This window comes from Muscardinus avellanarius (assembly GCF_963383645.1).
Source record: "Muscardinus avellanarius genome assembly, chromosome: 8".
Taxonomy (NCBI): Eukaryota; Metazoa; Chordata; class Mammalia; order Rodentia; family Gliridae; genus Muscardinus; species Muscardinus avellanarius.
The window spans coordinates 35,604,234-35,622,328 of NC_137794.1; the positions used below are offsets into that span (position 1 = coordinate 35,604,234).

Here is an 18,095-nt window from a genome sequence, read left to right on the forward strand (position 1 = left end):
CAGGGAAAATCACCTCATCTTCAAGAGAACTACAAATATCTAAGTAAATTTAAGTTATTGTGTACCACTGGATTTATTTGTTACTAGTTCCACAGCAATAGCTGACTGATACGAGTTTCAGCATTATAAAGCATGCTTTATCTTTGGTTTGCTTCTTTGCTTTGGCTTTGGGTGGTATGGGATCAAACACAGGGCTTCATGCGTCGTAGGCATGAATTCTACCACTGAGCTATGTCCCCAGTTCAAGGCTCTATCTTTTTAAAAAAGCTAAAAAGATAAGTGGCAGGTGATATAATTTTATATATATTGTAGAAAGAATCAGCAAGATTCTATTTTGTTTTTCTAGGACAACTGGCATTTAGAAATGATATATAACTAAAACAATACCACATATAATTAACAAGCCAAATTTATATTCAATGTACCATAAATTGTACCATGAAAAAGTATACAATATGTACTCATTAAACATGTTGATCATAGTTTTAATAATAATTTAAATAAAGTCAGTGAAATTGTATAACTGAAAAATCAACCAATACTTTTAATAAGTATAAAGTATATTTCTAGATGGATGTTAGAATAAAGGTATCCCTAATGACTTAATTATATAAAACTTAACTATATTTAAACAACCACAGGAATATTATAACATATTTAATCAATAGATTCAAAGCAATTATTTGTTGAAATCAAACACTAAGAATTTAAGCAACTAATTAACACTTTTAAAAAGACTTGAAAATTATGTTAAAGGCCATGAGGTTTCCAAACCTTAAAATTTTTTCTCCTTCTAAGTACCTCTAAGATGACACACAATGATATAAGTGCACATATGTAGAAAAATATTTTAAATTGTACTTATAGTCATTTAAACAGTATTTGCTGATAAAAATGTAAAACTTTATGATCCCCTTCATTACCATTTAGCATCTATTATATGAAAATATTTCACAATTTAAATATTTGTTATAAGACAGATAACTAATGGTTCATTTTAGAGAATAGAAGGGCTATGTACAATTACATAGGAATGAGGAGAGCATTCTCAACTGAAAAGGGCTGATTTTAACAAAAGCACGCAATACTTAATATTTTAAGCACAATTTAAGACTAACCATTACATTGAATTAATTATTATATTTAGAAATCAATTTTAAAATGCTCAGTTACAAGAATTTTTGAAGAAACTTTTAAGCACAAAATCTTCTGATACTTGTAATTGTTAAGAAGGTGAGTTATTTTCAACAGTTTCTATCTCTGCTGAGTTCAAGAGAATGCCCAATCTCCATAAATAAAAGGTAAACAAAGGAAAGGAATCAGAGAGTTGGAAGATAGTTTCATCATGTTTCTGAAGAAATGTTCTGATTTCCTGGCTCTCGTGCCCTATACTTGGAGCATGGTCTTTGCTTTCCATTTGAAGAAGCTGCTCCAGAATCCAGAACAGGGAGAAACTATTTTCATAGCGTGCCACATCATAATTGGCTTGCCCCTACAAATAAACAGCAAAATACATTTAAAAAGTGGTTGCAGATTAGCCAAATAAGATGCCATATTTGCAGAAAAAATAAAAATATTTGGTTTATTTAACATCTTTTGTCATTTTGTCCTATCGATTGGTAGAAGGAGAACAAAGAAAAATTTCTTTTGTCAAAGCCTATAAACATAAGGAATAACTTTTTTCTTAAAAGTTTACAAAGCTTCAAATCCTTTAACTCTTGCAATACCCATTCAGCATCCCTAAATCCCAAATCCAAAATATTCTAAGACCCCAAATTTTTCAGTTCTAGCATGACAACACAAGTGAAAATTTCTACATCTGACCTATGTGACAGGTTGCAGTCAAAATGATGGCACACTAAAAGTACTGTAGAAACCAGATGTGGTGACATACACCTATGCTCTCAGTACTTGGGAAGCTGAAACAGGAAGATCCCAAGTTTAAGACCAGCCTCAACAACTTAGCAAGACTCTTATCAAACTAAAGAGACTCTGATTTAAAATAAATATGAAGGGTTGGGAGTATAGCTCAGAGGTAGAATGACCCTGGGTTTAATCACATTTTACACACACACACACACACCCCTACTGGGGATTGAACTAAGCGGCATTCTTTCTCCAAGCTACATCTTCAGCCCTTTAATTTTTAAGATTTTATTTTGAATCATTTTTAAATATATATATATATATTATATATATTTAAATATGTATATTATATATAAATATATATTACATATGTAAAATATATATGCACACATGTATATACAGTATAAAATTACTTTCAGGTTATGTGTATAAAAAGTATATGTAAAGCAAAAAAAAATCTGTTTAGAGCTAGGGATGGTGGCACACACTAATAATACCAGTACTTGGGAGGCTAAGACAGGAGGATTGCAGATTTGTGGCCAAGCTTCAGCTACTTAGTGAGGCACTCTGAAACTAGTGAAACCCTGTCTCAAAATAATGAATAAAAATTAGAGCTGGGGGTGTAGCTCGGAGGTAGAACCCCTGGGTTCAATCCCCAGTACAAATATACCTGTTTAGAATTGTGTTCCATCCCCATGATATCTCATTAAATATATGCAAATAGTTGACAATCCAAAAAATATCTGAAATCTGAAATACTTCAGGTCCCAAGCATTTTGAATAAGAAATACTCAACCTATAATTAATTACTGAGATGAATCTGGGAATATCTGGAACATAAGAGTTTTAGATACATAACAATATTGAATACTGAATTCAATATGCTGCCAAAGATTTCCAATGCATGACATTCCTGCCAATGATAATCTAAGGATCTTTGGGAGTAGAATTTTAGGGACATGTTTTGATATCAAACTCACTACTAGGGCAGGTAAAGTTATGATGTAAGGGACCAGATTTGGTTTTATTTTCAGCTCACACAAAGAGAAGTAGCACTGAACACGAGGGGAGGCACAGATGTGCCTTGTAAAACTTACTTGGCCTGAATGTAAGGCAATTAAAAGGAAGACCTAAAAAGTGAACAATGGTAGGCACTACATGAGAGAACATCAGTATCAGTGTAAAAACAGAAGCTGGTGTATTAATTAAGAGATATGCCAGAAGCATTATGTGGTAGGCAGAATGCTTATCAACATTTTACAGGCAAGAAAACAGGATCTCTGAGAAGTAGACTAATTGGAACATCCAGTCTATATATCCTAACCAGGAATTATTTTTACACATTTTGTTCAAGTATATTAAAAAATACTTACTTAGAAGATCCACAAAAACTCTCTGAGAAGACTTGCAGAGCTAATATGCAAAGTCAGGAAAGTAGCTGGCTACAAAATCAACTTAACAAAAATCAGTAGTTCTTCTAAACACCAATCATAAATCCACTATAAAAGAAATCTGGAAAGCAATTCCATTCACAATAGCCTCAACAACATTAACAACAAAACCTCAAAACACCACCACTACCAACAACAAAAACTTAGGAGTAAATCTAACCAAGGAGGTTAAAGAGTTCTACAATGAAAATTACAGAATACTGAAGAAATTGAAGACTGAGAAGATGGAACGACTCCTCATGTTAGTGGATAGGCAGAATAAATACTGCCAAAATGGCCATACTACCAAAAGCGATCTACTGAGTCAATGCAATTCCTATCAAAACAGCAATGTCATTTTTCATAGAGCTGAAAACAAACAGTCCTAAACTTCATTTGGAAGAATAAAGCCCCAAAGAGTCAAAGCAATTCTGAGCAATAAGAATCATGCAGGGGGCATTATAATGCTTGGTTTTAAATTATATTACAGAGATATGTTAACAAAAAACAGCATAATATTGGTATAAAAATTCCCTTAGACTAATGGGATAGAAGGAAGAAACAAACCATCACACTCATACCCAGTTGTTTTTTCACCAATGAGCCCAACACTTATGCTGGAGGAAAGGTACATGCTGGAGAAAGCCTTTTCAATCAATGGTGCTTGGAAAACTAAGTATTCACATATAGAAGTATAAAATTAGACCCCTCTCTAGCTCACCCTGCACAAAAGTCAACTCAAGATGGATCAAAGACCTAGAAATTAGACTAGAAACTTGAGAATTACTAGAAGAAAACCAGTTTTCTATGGTCTCTGAGTGTGCCTATTCTTTGGTCACCAGTTTAGATGCCATAGGGGGTTAGGTCCTGCTCTGACCCTTGAGCGACTTAACTCTGAACATTCTCTTCTCCTCTCCTGCTTCCTTTTTCACAAGCACTCATGCCTTGCACATTGTTATAACTGCAGCAATGGATGTACCTGTGTTCCAAAAACCAATGCTGTTACTTGCATTTCCTTATCTTTCAGGCCTCAGCTCAACAAGTGCTCCATTCACCAGACCCTGGTGCTACAGCTGCTGCAGAAAGGCTTGCAAGCTGGATCTGGTGCCAAAAGTATTACTCAGCAACAACTTCCCTGGTGGGATAATGAGATCAGAGGACGATAGCAGCCATCACTGCTGAAGATGCCACTCAACAAAGATCCCTGAAGTATTCAAAACTGATCTCATCTTACAGAGCTTCACAGAGATGATACTGCACCCTCAGTGATACCCCACTCAGAAAGCACCTCCTATCTTTGAAACAAAAGGGAAATCTTTGCACACCAAAGTTGGCTCGTAAGATCTAAAAGAGATGATTTTTCTATCTAATGCACAGATATTCGTATAAGTCAAAAAGAAAAGTTAAAATCCAAGGAGATGCCGGATGTGGTAGTGTACACCTTGAATTCCAGTACTTGGGAGGTGATACAGGAGGAACACAGGCTGAAGACTAGTCTCAGCAACTAAGTGAGACCCTGTTTCAAAATTAAAAATAAAAGGGGGTCAGGGAGTAGATCAGAGGTAGAATGTTCCAATGTTCAATCTCCATTACTAAAACAAACAAACAAACAAACAAACATGACAACAAAAACAAAACAATAGCTACAACAACAAAATCAAAGGGACATATCACCACAAAGAACACAGTAATCTCCTAATGTCTGACCCAAAAGAATGAAGATATATTAACTCCCTAAAACTTATTCAAATTAATTATTGTTATGATTTGGATAAAAAAGGTCCTCCTGAAGAGCTCATGTGTAGGGCAATGAAGCCAGGCTCAGAGGTAAGGCATGGTTAGAGGAGGTAGATGATTAGGGACATGGCTTTGGGCACTACCCTTCCCCTCTCTCTCCGCTTCCTGCTGCCAGGAGCAGAGAACAGCTTTCCTGTGGCTTGCCGCTGAGCCATTTCTGCTTTGAGCCAGCCAATCATGGGCCGATTCATGAAACTTTAGGCCTCAATCCTTTCCTCCTCTAAATTGTGCTTGTCAGGTTATTTGACGACAGTGACAGAAAAGCTAACTAAAACAGTTGTTTTAAAAAAATCTCACAGAAGTTAAAGAAAATTCGAGGAAATAATTCAACAAGATCAAGAAAATAATAAATGGTCAAAAATTAATGATAAAGTGAATTTAATAAAAAAGCAGAGAAATTAAGATAAAAATAAAATGAAAAATGAAATTGGTAGTCAACAGAAGAATTCATGAGGCAGAAAATAAATCTGTTATTAAAAATACGCAAAGTAAAAAAACCCAGAAAATAAAAATTAACGTAAATGAAGGAGGTATACATTATTTATGAGACAGCATCAAAAAAGCAAATATTCCAATTATATAGGAGTGGAAAAAGGAGATGAGAAAGACAAAGGACAGAAAGCTTATCTAAATAAATAGTATCTAAAAATTTCTCAGATCTAGGGAGGGAAATAAACATGCAGGTATGGGAAGGATAAAGCCTTTATTCTCATGTATTTCAAATAAAACTACATGAAGTCATATTATAATCAAATGATCAAAATTAAAAGACAAAGAGAGGATTCTGAAAGTAAGAAAAAAGAAGCGTCTCATGTTTAATGGAGTATTACCAAAGCTAACAGTGAGTTTCATAGCAGAATCCTTATGCCCCGTATACACCAGAAGATAGAAGATGATATATTTAAAGTGCTGAAGAAAAAAAATAACCAGCACCCAAATAATACTTTAACTGGCAAAGCTCTCCTTCATAAGTATAGGAAAGATAAAGACTTTCACAGACAAACACAAGCTGAGTGAGTTCATCACCACCAAAACTATCTTACAAGAAAGGCTAAATGGAACTGATCAAGGTTAAAGAAAATGATTTTTAGTAACATGAAAACAAATGAAAGTCTAAAACTCACTAGTAACAAAAAAGTACAGAAATTAAGAATATTATAACATTGTACATGTGGCAAATAAGTAACATATCTTTAGTAGGATGGTTAAAGGAAAACACATTTAAAAGTAATAGTTACAGTAATTTGTTCAGAAATATACAATATAAAATATAACATTATGACATAAATCATGGATTATGGTAAGTAGAGTAAAAGAAGATCTTAGAGATGAAAAGATTTCCCATGATCTCAAATAGGAAGAACAAATATAAAAATTATCATCTTACCAAAAGCAATCTACAGATTCAATGTATGCCCTATTAAAATATCATGTTCATTCTTCAAAGATCTAGAAAAATCTGTCCTAAAATTCATATGGAACAAAATAAAACTCAGAATAGCCAAAACATTCCTTGGCAATAAGGAAGCACTCATAATATTTAACTTCAAACTATACTACAGAGCCACAGTAGTAATGAAAACAGCGTGGTATTGATACAAAAACAAACATGCAGACCAATGGAGAAGAGTAAAAGATTGAGAAACAAACCCACACACATGCTGCCAATTGAATTTTGACAAAGGGGGCAAAAATGTTCATTGTTTGAAAAATGAGCCTTTTCAACACATGGTGTTGGTAAAACTGGTTATCATATGTAGAAAAAGAGATACAAATCCCAGCCTCCCACCATGCACAAGAGTCAACTCAAGGTGGATTGAAGACTTAGAAATTAGACCAGAGTCTTTACAGTTACTAGAACATTGGACAGCAGCAAAATATCCATTCTTCTGAAGAGGACACAGAATATACTCTAGGAAAGCTAAAACATTAGGCTTCAGAACAAGTAGTAACATATTTATAAAGAGTAATATCATAAATGTATCTTTTCCATATACAATGGCATAAAACTAGAAATCAATAATAGGAGAGAGTTTTGAAAATTCGCAAACAGTGGAAATAAAACGGGTTCCTGAACTACAAATCTGAACAAAAGACAACCTAAAACATATCTCGAGACTAACAAAAGTAGAAACACAATAAACCCAAACTTATGGAATTTAGCAAAAGCTTTTCTAGGAAGGGGATATATAATAGTAAGTACATATATAAAGAAAGGGAATCATTTAAAATTAACTTTACACTTCAAAGATCTAGTAAAAGAATGAATAAGCACACAGTTAATAATAGGAAAAATAATAAACATCAGAACAGATATAAATGAAATAGAAACAAGAAAACAGAAAATATCAATGAAACAAAGAGTTCATTAAACAAAAGATAAAACAGCAAATCATTAGGTAGATTAAGTAAAAAGAGAAAAGCTCAAATAATAAAAGAAGCATTACAACTGATAATACAAAAATTCAAAGGATCAAAAGAGGGACATGTAAATCAAAACTACACTGAGATTCCATCAAACTCCAGTCAGAATGGTAATCATTAAGAACACAAATAGTTGCTGGGCATGGTGGTGCAAGCTTGTAATTCCCGTGCTTGGGAGGCGGAGACAGGATCGCACAGGTTCCAAGCCAGCCGTGCTGGCTTAAAAGACCCTGTTTCCAAATACAAAGTATAAAATAGGTCTGGGAGTGTAGCCCGGAGGTAGAAGGGCTTCCAGGAACCCCAGTACCACCACCAAAAAAAAAAAAAAGCACAAATAGTAATAAAATCTGGTGAGGATGTAGGGAAGTAGGAATTCTTATAAACTGCTAGAGGAACAACAATCTAGTATAGCCACTGTGGAAGTCAGTGTGGAGGATTCTCAGAAAATTGGGAATGGAACCACCATATGACCCACGGATACTTCTGGGCATCTTTCCAGAGGAAATGAAGTCAGAATATTATCACAATCCATGCATATCTGTACTTATAACAGCACAATTCACAATAGCCAAATTATGGAACCAGCCTAGGTGTCCCTACACAGATGAATGGATCACAAAACTGTTGCATATACACACAGTGAAATTTTACTTAGTCACAAAGAAGAACAAAATTATGTTGTTTGCAGGAAAATAGAACTTGAGAATATTATGCTATATATGATTACCCAGTCTTAAAAAAATATTGAATAGTTACATGTTTTCTCTCCTGTGTGGAAGCTGAATAGAAATTGGGCAACAAGGGTAACATCTGATGGAGTGATGGAGGAGGTGGGGAAAAGGGGTGAGGAGAAAGACATAAAGAATGTAACAGATGAAATAATGCTATGTATGTATATTAAATTACCAATGCCAATCTCAAAGATACGTACAGGGAAAGGAAGGGAGCAGGGTGGCACCTGGAGAAAAATGCCTAAGAGTTGTGTGCATGCATGTTCCTATCAGTCTGTGTAGGATGCATAATTACAAAGAACCATAAAAGTATATAAAAAGACTACTATGAGCTGGGCGTGGTGGTGCACGCTTGTAATCCCCGTGCTTGGGAGGTGGAGACAGGAGGATCGCGCAGGTTTGGAGCCAGCTGTGCTGGCTTAAGAGACCCTGTTTCCAAATGAAAAGTATATAAAAAAATAGGTCTGGGAGTGTATCCCGGAGGTAGAAGGGCTTCCAGGAACCCCAGTACCACACACACAAATAATACTACTATGAACAATAATACACCAACAAATTAGATAATCTAGAACCATCAAAAATTTCATTCAACATTTCTTGTAAGACAGTCCTGATGGTGATGAGCTCACTCAGGTTTTGTTTGTGAAAGTCTCTTTCTTCCATTTCTGAAGGAAATGAACTCCTGGACACATGAATGTGACACACCAAAAATGAGTCATGAAGAAATAACAAGTCTGAACAGGTCCATAACAAGTAAGGAGATGGAATCGGTCAAGCTTTCAATCAAAGAACATCCTAGAACCCGCTGCCTTTATTGGTGAATTATACTAGGCATTCAGAGAAGAACTAAGCCAGGCATGGTGCCACACACACCTTTAATCCCAGTGTAGATTATGGATGTGTATGTGGTGGAGGGGTAGGGAAGTACTACGAATTTTAATCCCATTGTAGTCTATCTCTGAGATATATCCCAATCCCATTTTATTTTTTATTCTGAAACAGGAGCTAATTAACTTTTTCAAGGGCCTTGCTAATTGCTGAAGCTGACCTTTACCCACTGTACCTGGCTCCCAGTATTTGGGAGACTAAGACAGGAGGATTGCAGATTTGAGGCCAACCTCAGCAACTTAGTGAGAACCTAAGCAATTTAGCAAGAACCTGTTTCAAATTTAAGAAAATGAAATAAAATGCAATTGTAGAGTTGAGGATATAGTTCAGAAGTAGAATGGCCCTGGGCTTAATCTCTGGTACAAAAAAAAATAGAACTTAAAAACAATCTTTTTCAAACTCTGCCAAAAATTAAAGAAAATAGAATACTTCCAAACTAATTTTATGGGTGAGCATCACCCTGATATCAAAGCCACACAAGATACCATGAAAAAAGTATATTGTGAGTCAATAATCTTGACAAATAGAGAGATGCAACAATACTCAACAAAATATTAGCAAACTGAATTTAACTACATATTAAAAGTGCCATTCACCATGATCAATAAAAATTTATCCTTGGTGGGAAGTCATGTAAAAATCAATCAATATGATATAAAAGCCACTTTAACACGATGAAAAAGAAACATATGATCATCTGAATAGATGCAGAGAAGACATTCAATACAATTCAGCGTTATTTCATAATAAAAGCTCTCAACAAACTGGGTATAGAAGGACAGTTCTCCTTCATGATAACAGCCACATTATGACAAGCCAAAAGGAGCAGCATAAGCAGAACTGAGTTGGAAGCTTGGCAATATGCTGGCTGGAGGACACACAATTTCAGTTAGACAAGAAGAGTACATTAAAGAATCTACCGTACATCAGGGTGACCATAGCTAATAACTATCCATTATAACTTTAAATTTGTTATGAGAGTAATTTTTGAGTACAAATGTCACAGAAATGATAAATATGAGATGTAACACATGCTAGCTGACTGATTTAGTCCTTTTCAATGTATATTTACAGTAAAACATTATTTTCTAGCTGGGCGTGGTGGCACAGGCTTGTAATCCCAGCATTAGGAAGGCTGAGACAGGAGGACTGCAGTTCATGGACAGTCTAAGCTGCTTAGTGAGACCCTTTGCAACTTAGTGAGACCCTATTTCAAAATAAAGAATAAAAAAATAGTGCTGGGAGTGTAGCTCAGAGGTAGAATAGCCCTGGGTTCAGTCTTCAGTACTGCAAAAAACAAAGCAAAACAAAAAAACCAACATTATTTTCTACGCCACAAATACATGTGATACTTATTTTCAATTAAAAAAAAATAAAGGAAAGGTAGAAGTTGCCTGAGAAATTACAAGCTAGGCTCTTCTTTTGTATCTCTATCATCTCCTCCCTTTTCTGTTATTAAAAAGAAAAAAAATTTGGCTGCATAGCCTTAGAAGACGCACCCTGATTAACCTCCAGGGACCATCAGAGATACCTTGTATCCACAGAGCCTTTCTCAATCCCTTATTTTAGAGATTTTTACAAATTCTGCCTTGTATTCTGACTGGTTACATATTTGATTATTACTTGTTTCAAATGTAAGTTGAACATGAGAAGGTGTTCCTGTCATTAGAGACTACAGAGCAGCTGTCTGCTCTGTTTAATCATATGCTCACTCATTTGCTGAATTAATACCATAAACAGAATGAAAAATAAAATAAGTGATATTAGAAATATAGCTGACACTCCACCATATTTTGTTGTAACTATTTAAAATATTATTTTACTAGTGCATTGTAATTATCCATCATAGTGTGTTTCGGTGTGCTAAAAACATACATGCACCCAGCTCTTTGTGTATTTTATTCTACATCCTCACATCCTCCTACCCTGCACCTACCTTTTTCCTCCCCAGGGAATACCCAACATAATTTCATCGTATTATTTGAACTATTTCCTTCTATCCTCAGTATCAAAATAAAGTGAATCACATCTGTGTCAGAAAATACCCAGTGCGGTGGAACAGACTCCCCTGAATAAATCTCTGGATTTTTTTTTGTCTGGGCACTGGCCAGAGAACTGAAGGAATTCTGATACACAAGCAGGATGGCTGCCTGTATCTGACACAATGCTTTCAGTTTATCTTGAATCTAGTTATTTTATTTTATTTTTGCAGTACTGGAGATGGAACCCAGGAGCATTCTATTCCCGAGCTATACCCCTAGTCCTATTTTTAAAATTATTTTTATTATTTGAAACAGGGTCTCACTGAGTTGTAAAGGGCCACACCAAGTAGCTGAGGCTGTCTGGGAACCGAGATCCTCTGGTCTCCGCCTCCTGAATGCTGGGATTACAAGCGTGTGCTACCAGGCCCAGCAAATCCAGTTATTGTAGTTTGACAAAACCTTAAGAGGAAGATTCTACAGTTCTATGACTACTTCTCATTGCCTGATTTTATTTTATACAGTAGGATTCTTCTGAAGTGAAAATACTTTCCTGGTAGAAAATCACCAGGTATTTTTCATACAGCATTTTCAGAATTAAAACATTTATGATTATTTTTCTATTCTTGAGCTGGACTTGAAAAATTAAAAGTATCACAATATATTTAAATGGTATAGGATATTTTTTCTTTCTATGCTACTAAATTATACTTCAAAGAATTACTTATGAAGTCCAAGCTCTAAACACATAATGCCAATTCCTAATTATTGTTCCAGCTGGAATTCAGAAGACGTTAACTTGACATTCTTGTGGAGACTTACTATTCTCAAAGGAGACAGTGCTAATTGCTTAAGATATCTCCAAGTTTTGTTCATCAACAGAACCCCAGTAACAAAATTCCACAACAATGAATGAAACAATATTGCATTCTCCAGTCTCCTTTGGGCTAATTCTGGTCAAAGAGGTGCTTGTACCAAAAGCTTCTGGGAAAGCTTATTAACTGCAGGCTGAACACACTGGAATGCACCTCTGATCCCCTTGCATCACTGTTTCTGGTTGGAAATGTGGGCACAAGACTTGGAGGTACAGTGGTCATCTGGTAAGCAATCAGGGCCATCCAGGATAGACAGAAGGCAGAAAATTCCTGAAAGCAATGGCCAGCACCCCACAAGTGATGTCTGGACCCTCCTGATGTCAGCGTTCTCCTCTTCTTGGGTCTTCTGAAATTGGGACCTCAATATTTCATCTAGTCAGAGAAAGAAGTTTTAAGGTTCCTTAGCCTTAAAAAGGTACTTCTTTCTGCTGCCTCTAACACAGAAAGAAGACAGATACCTAAAGGGACAAAAGGAAAGTAACATCCTTTGGCAGCAGAAAATGTAACAAAAAGTACTGTACATTTGAGGTTTAGTTTGTATTTGGTGTTTTCCTGTTGCTACAAAAGCAAGAGGTGACGGAAAACATTAAGATGTTACAGTGCAGAAAATTAAGTCAAAGAATACATCCACACCGCCTAAATGTTAAATTAAACGTTCAGTGAATGTACTATACCATTAGCTCAGTTTCCTGTGTGCCATATTTTGCTGGACAGAAGCAGTAAGTAAGATACCATCAAAATTAGTCATTTCCTAAAAGAAAGGACTAAGGCAAAGGCCAGTTGTCACCATGATAATTAAATGGAGAACTTACCCTGGACTTTTAATACACTATCCTTGTTGTGTAGTAGAGGGCAGTAGATTTCAGGCAAGGAGTCAAGGGGAATGATGTTAACCCTCTCTAAGCCACGCGCTGGGCAGCCGGCAGCTTTGAGGCACAGGAGAAAGCCCTCTAGGGACTGATGTGCCGGCTGAGCCAAGGGCCTGACACAATGCAGCAGCTGGCCATGCCTGCAACAGAGCTCATGGGCAGAGTAGGAGTGATGTGTACATTTTATAAGTGTAAAATTCATAGAAAATTGTAATGGAAATACACATTGATTTTTCCTATTTCTTTTCCAAAGGTTGTGCTATATCCTTTCTCTCTCCCTACAACCTAAGTGTTGGGCCCATGCTTAGGCAGCATAAAGCTCTGGTCAGAGTAAAGTACAGGAATTTCCTAGTGATGAAGTGGGAACCACAGCATAAAGGGAGTGTAGGGTATAGATTAGTGAATCATCTTTGATCAAAGTGCCAGGCCAAGAAGAATAAAAAGGACTCAAGAGGCACTAATCCATTTTCCTTTATACAGATAATGGCATGGTTACTTGCCTGAAGTGGGAACTCTCGGAAATGAGTTCTAAAGGGCTTTTATCTAATTTATAAGGTGACTTACATAAAAAATTAAAAACTAGTAAAACTATTAGCATTTTGTCTTCCTTATATGGGAAACAGTCCAATAAGTACTTAAAATTGTATATACACAGATATTCATTAACTGCACATATGTATTCTATTGTTATTAGACTTGTTTAAAAGTAATGATTTTCCCATTAACCAATTTTAATTAACTTTTCTTAAATCTGTCTCTTGAGGCTGAGTCTATATAGAGTCACAGCTAGTGAGTAAACTGAGAGATGGCATGCAGTCAAAGGTGTGTGTAGACAATAACCACAGAAGGGAGAGAACGACTTGCATCTGCCTGACAGATAATGAGATTCCCAATGGGGACACATGTAGCTGAGGCCCTTGTTAGCTGATGTCTTTGAGAAAACAGAACCTTACTAAGCAAGATTCTTTGTAAAGAAATAATGTCAATCTAACATATTCATTGCTTATTAAATCATAGCTCAGCCATTTACTAGTTTTGTCATCTGGCTAAGTTACTTCATTTCTCTAAACCTCATTTTTCTCATCTAAAATCTAGAAATAATAAATAATAACTCCTTCAGTGGGATGCTGATTGGATTAATTTAGATGACATATTTAAAACAGCACAGAAGCATACATTTTCAAATAAATAATTTATTGTATGCTATTTTCTTCATTATTAATGTTTTTATCTAAGTGGAAAAAAATTCTCCCTACTCTTAAGGTACACTATACTTAGAGGAAAGCTATCAATATTACTGAAGTAGTACATCAAGGTCAATTACTGAAAACAATTCAAGGTTACTGTGAGTTGTTCATCTGGAGATGTGTGAAAACCTGAAGATGCATCATCATCTACTTTCTCCTATCAAGAAATTCTGTCACAGAGTGATCTAACAGAGAATTCTTCTTTCCTTCTGTCCATCCATCCTTCCCTCCCTCCCTTCCTTCCTTTTTGCCTACCTGCCTTGCTTCCTTTTCTTTTTGCAATGAAGAGCAGTACTAAGGATTTCCATGTGGGGCGATTACTTTAAAGTCTCTCTGAAGGCCCTGAGGAAGGTAACTGGGTTAAATGCAGCGTCTTTTAGGGTGAGAGGCCCATTGAGTCTAGCCCTTACCTCCAACCCCCTAAAACAAAACATGATGTTTAAGTAGTACCTTGAGTTCTTTAATTTTTTTAATTATATTTTATAGTTATCTAAAGTAAGATGAATAAAGATTTGAAAAATCAGTAAAAATGAATTTCAAATCTCTAAGTAATGTGACTTTATTAGTGCCTAATCCAATAACATCATAGATTAAATCCTAAGAACATTAAAAACTTATATCTGCAGATTTCTCAGGAGAAATTTCCTGTGATTTGAATCTCATTTATCACTTTCTTGGTCACTGGATTAAGGAGATTGGTGAATACAGTGATGAATCAGATGGTACATCAATTTTAATTATCAGATCTCTTCACATAAATAATGAGTTCTTTATATATGAGCACTGCATTTCTATTTTCACAGATATCCTGAGCCAAGTTTAAATAGATTTACCCTGTATTTACACTACTTCCTCAGTATCTGTACCCTTAATTATAAGGCCATAAACTTACCCACAGGAGATTTTATCCATTTAATACTATAATAATATTATAGTAGTCTAAGGCTAAAAATACCTTTCAAGTAAGTTTATAATGCAAATGGGTCATTTAAGTCTGGAGTTGGACTTGCATCGTGGTAGTTCTTGACAGTACATTACAAACCAGATGATTAATTTGTTAATATAAAATGCTAGTAAATGAAGAACAGAGCTCAGGGACTGGAATAACTTCAGCTAAATTCAAAAAGGACTAACTCAGGTGGGGATACTCGGTATTTTAAAATGTATTCATCTGTGGGCCTTGCTCTTCTCCCTTTCTTCTATCTTAATACAAACACTCCTTGGGTCTCCTCATTTGCCTATTCCACTTGTAGGTCCTAGGGATACAAAGATAAATAAAACAGGATATCTGCTCATAAGAGTCTAGTACAGGTTGAGTGTCCATTATCTAAAATGATTGGGACCAGAATTATTTCACATTTTTCTCCAAATTTTATAATGTTTGCATATACATAATTGGATATCTTGGGGATGAGACCCAAGTCTAAACACAAAATTTATGTATGTCCCGTGTATACCTTAGACACATGCCTAAAATAATTTTCTACAATATTTTTTTATGTGCTTATGTTTAGAATGTGACCTCATACATGAAATTGGGTGCAGTATTTTCCACCAGTTGTGTCATGACAAAGCTGAAAAACTTTTGGATTCCAGGTTTCAAAGTAAGCTTTCTTAACTTGTGCATACCCAAGGAGACAAGAGGCAATTAAATAACTGCAGAGTGCATACTTCAGGAGTGATACAAGAATTCTAAAGGGGAAGATGTATATAGTGAGGAAAGATGTCAAAGGGCAGAATAATGATGAAAGCCTGACTAATGATCCTGAAGGCTTTGATTTCCCTTAGAGAGGATGGCTTGATTCTTCAAGAGATGTCACTTGAAAACTGTTGTCAGCACAGGTAAAACATCTGTTTGGCTGCTAGCACAGAAGTATATCTCTGGTTGGTGAGTAAGCACTGAAGCATGGTCAGGGCAGACACCTGACCGAGGGATCAGGAAGAGGTGTCATCAGTCTCAAACAAGTCACTGAGCACAGTCCTTATACCTCAACTTTGCCCAGGAGAGTGGAAACAAACAAGACTGTTGTGTGCAATAAAGGACCAAGTTAGTTTTATGAGTTAAAATCTTAAAGAGTATTTCTGGACCTTCAGTTGACCAGGAATCTTCCAGAATGTTATTCTTATTTCAAATATACGTCTTATAACGTACCCAATCAAGTACTATATTGAAAATAAGCTTGAAAAGAAGTGGTGATAATGAACATCCTTGTCTTGTTCCTGTTTTTAGGAGGGACTCTTGCAGTTTTTCATGTTTAATATGATGTTGGCTGTGGGCCTATTGTAGATTGCCTTTATGATTTTGACGTATGTTCCTTCTATTCTGATTCTCTGCATTGTTTTTAACATAAATGTATGTTGAATTTTGTTAAATGGTTTTTAAGCATCTATTGAAATGATCATGTGATTTTTGTCTTTGGTTCTGTTTATGTGATGCATTACATGGATTGTTTTTCTTATGTTGAATCCGCCTTGCATCTCTGGGATGAACCCTATTTGGTCACAGTGTATAATTTTCTTGATGTGGGTTTGAATGTGTGTTTCTAGTATTTTGTTAAGCTGTTTTGTGTCTAAGTTCATCAACAATATAGGCCTATGATTTTCTTTTCTTGAGCTATCTTTATTTGGTTTTGATATTAATGTGATGTTGGCTTTGTGTAATGTATTGGAAGAATCCTTTTTAATTTCACATTAATAGATTGAGGAGTATTAGGATTAGCTCTTCTATAAAGGTCTTATAAAATTCACTTGGGAACCCATCTGGTCCTGGGCTTTTGTTTGATAGTAGGCTCTTTATTGCTGCAATCAAAGGAGTACAAATAGGAAAAGAACTAAAACAATCCCTATTTGCAAATAACATGATATTAAGAAGACCCAACAAACGCAACCAGAAGGCTTATAGAACTGATCAACAAATTCAGCAAAGTGTCTGGATACAAAAATCAATCTTAAAAAATCATAAGTTTTCCTGTATGCCAACCATATATCCAATGAAAAAGAAATCCAGAAAATACTTCTACTCTGGATATCTTACAAAAAATAAATACTTAGGAATAAACTTAAGTGGTTAAAATACCTCTACAAAGAAAAAAAGAAAACACTGAAAAAAAGAGATTGATGAAGATCTTAGGAGATAAAAAGATCTTCCATGATATTGAATATGCAGAATAAATATCATCAAAATGGCTATTTTTCCAAAAGTGATCTAAAGATTCAATGCAATACCCATTAAATTACCAAGGTCATTCATCATATGCATAGAAAAATCAGTCCTTAAATTTATTTGGAACAAAAAACAAAACAAAAAAACCCCAAAAACAATAAATAAAAAAAAAGAGTAGCCAAAGTAGTTATCAGGAACAAGAACTATTCAGGAGCCATCACAATACCTGACCTCAAACCATACTACAGAGCCATAGTAATAAAAACAGCATGGTACTAGCACAAAAACAGACACAAAAACTCAGAAACAGTTGGATGTGGTGGGTCATGTTTGTAATCCGAGCATTCAGGAGGCCTAGACCTGAGGATCCTGGTTTAGGGACAGCCTCAGCTGCTTAGCAAGGCCTTTCGCAACTCAGTGAGACCCTGTTTCAAAAATAAAAAGACTAAAAAATAGGATTGAAGCTATAGCTCGGAGGTACAGTGTCCCTGCATTCCATCCCCATTACCGCAAAATAAATAAATAAATAAATAAATAAATACTCAGAAACAAATTCACATACTTAAAGTCAATTGATTTTTGACAAAGGGGCCAAAAAGATAGCTTCTTCAACAAAAGGTGTTGGAAAAACTGGTTAACCATATGCAGAAAAATGAAAATAAACCCCACTTTCTCACCCTGCACACGAACCAATTCAAGGGGTCAAAGACTTGAAAATCAGACCTTGCAGCTCCTTGAAGAGGCCATAGGTCAAATACTGCAATACATAGGCACAGGTAAAAACTTTCTCAACAAGACACCACAGGCACAAAAAATTAAAAGGAGG

At 35.5% G+C, this 18,095-nt stretch overlaps 1 protein-coding gene across 1 annotated transcript in view; it reads right to left on the bottom strand.

Moving 5' to 3' along the window:
* Positions 1-1,225: 1,225 nt before the first annotated feature.
* The window catches only part of MEI4 (meiotic double-stranded break formation protein 4), a gene marked incomplete at its 3' end in the record, with an annotated part of 178,801 nt that continues 161,931 nt past the window's right edge, over positions 1,226-18,095 (bottom strand). The window contains exon 4 of the mRNA XM_080700081.1: positions 1,226-1,492. Coding sequence (XP_080556207.1) covers positions 1,226-1,492 — 267 coding nt within the window. The remainder of the gene's footprint in view (positions 1,493-18,095) is intronic.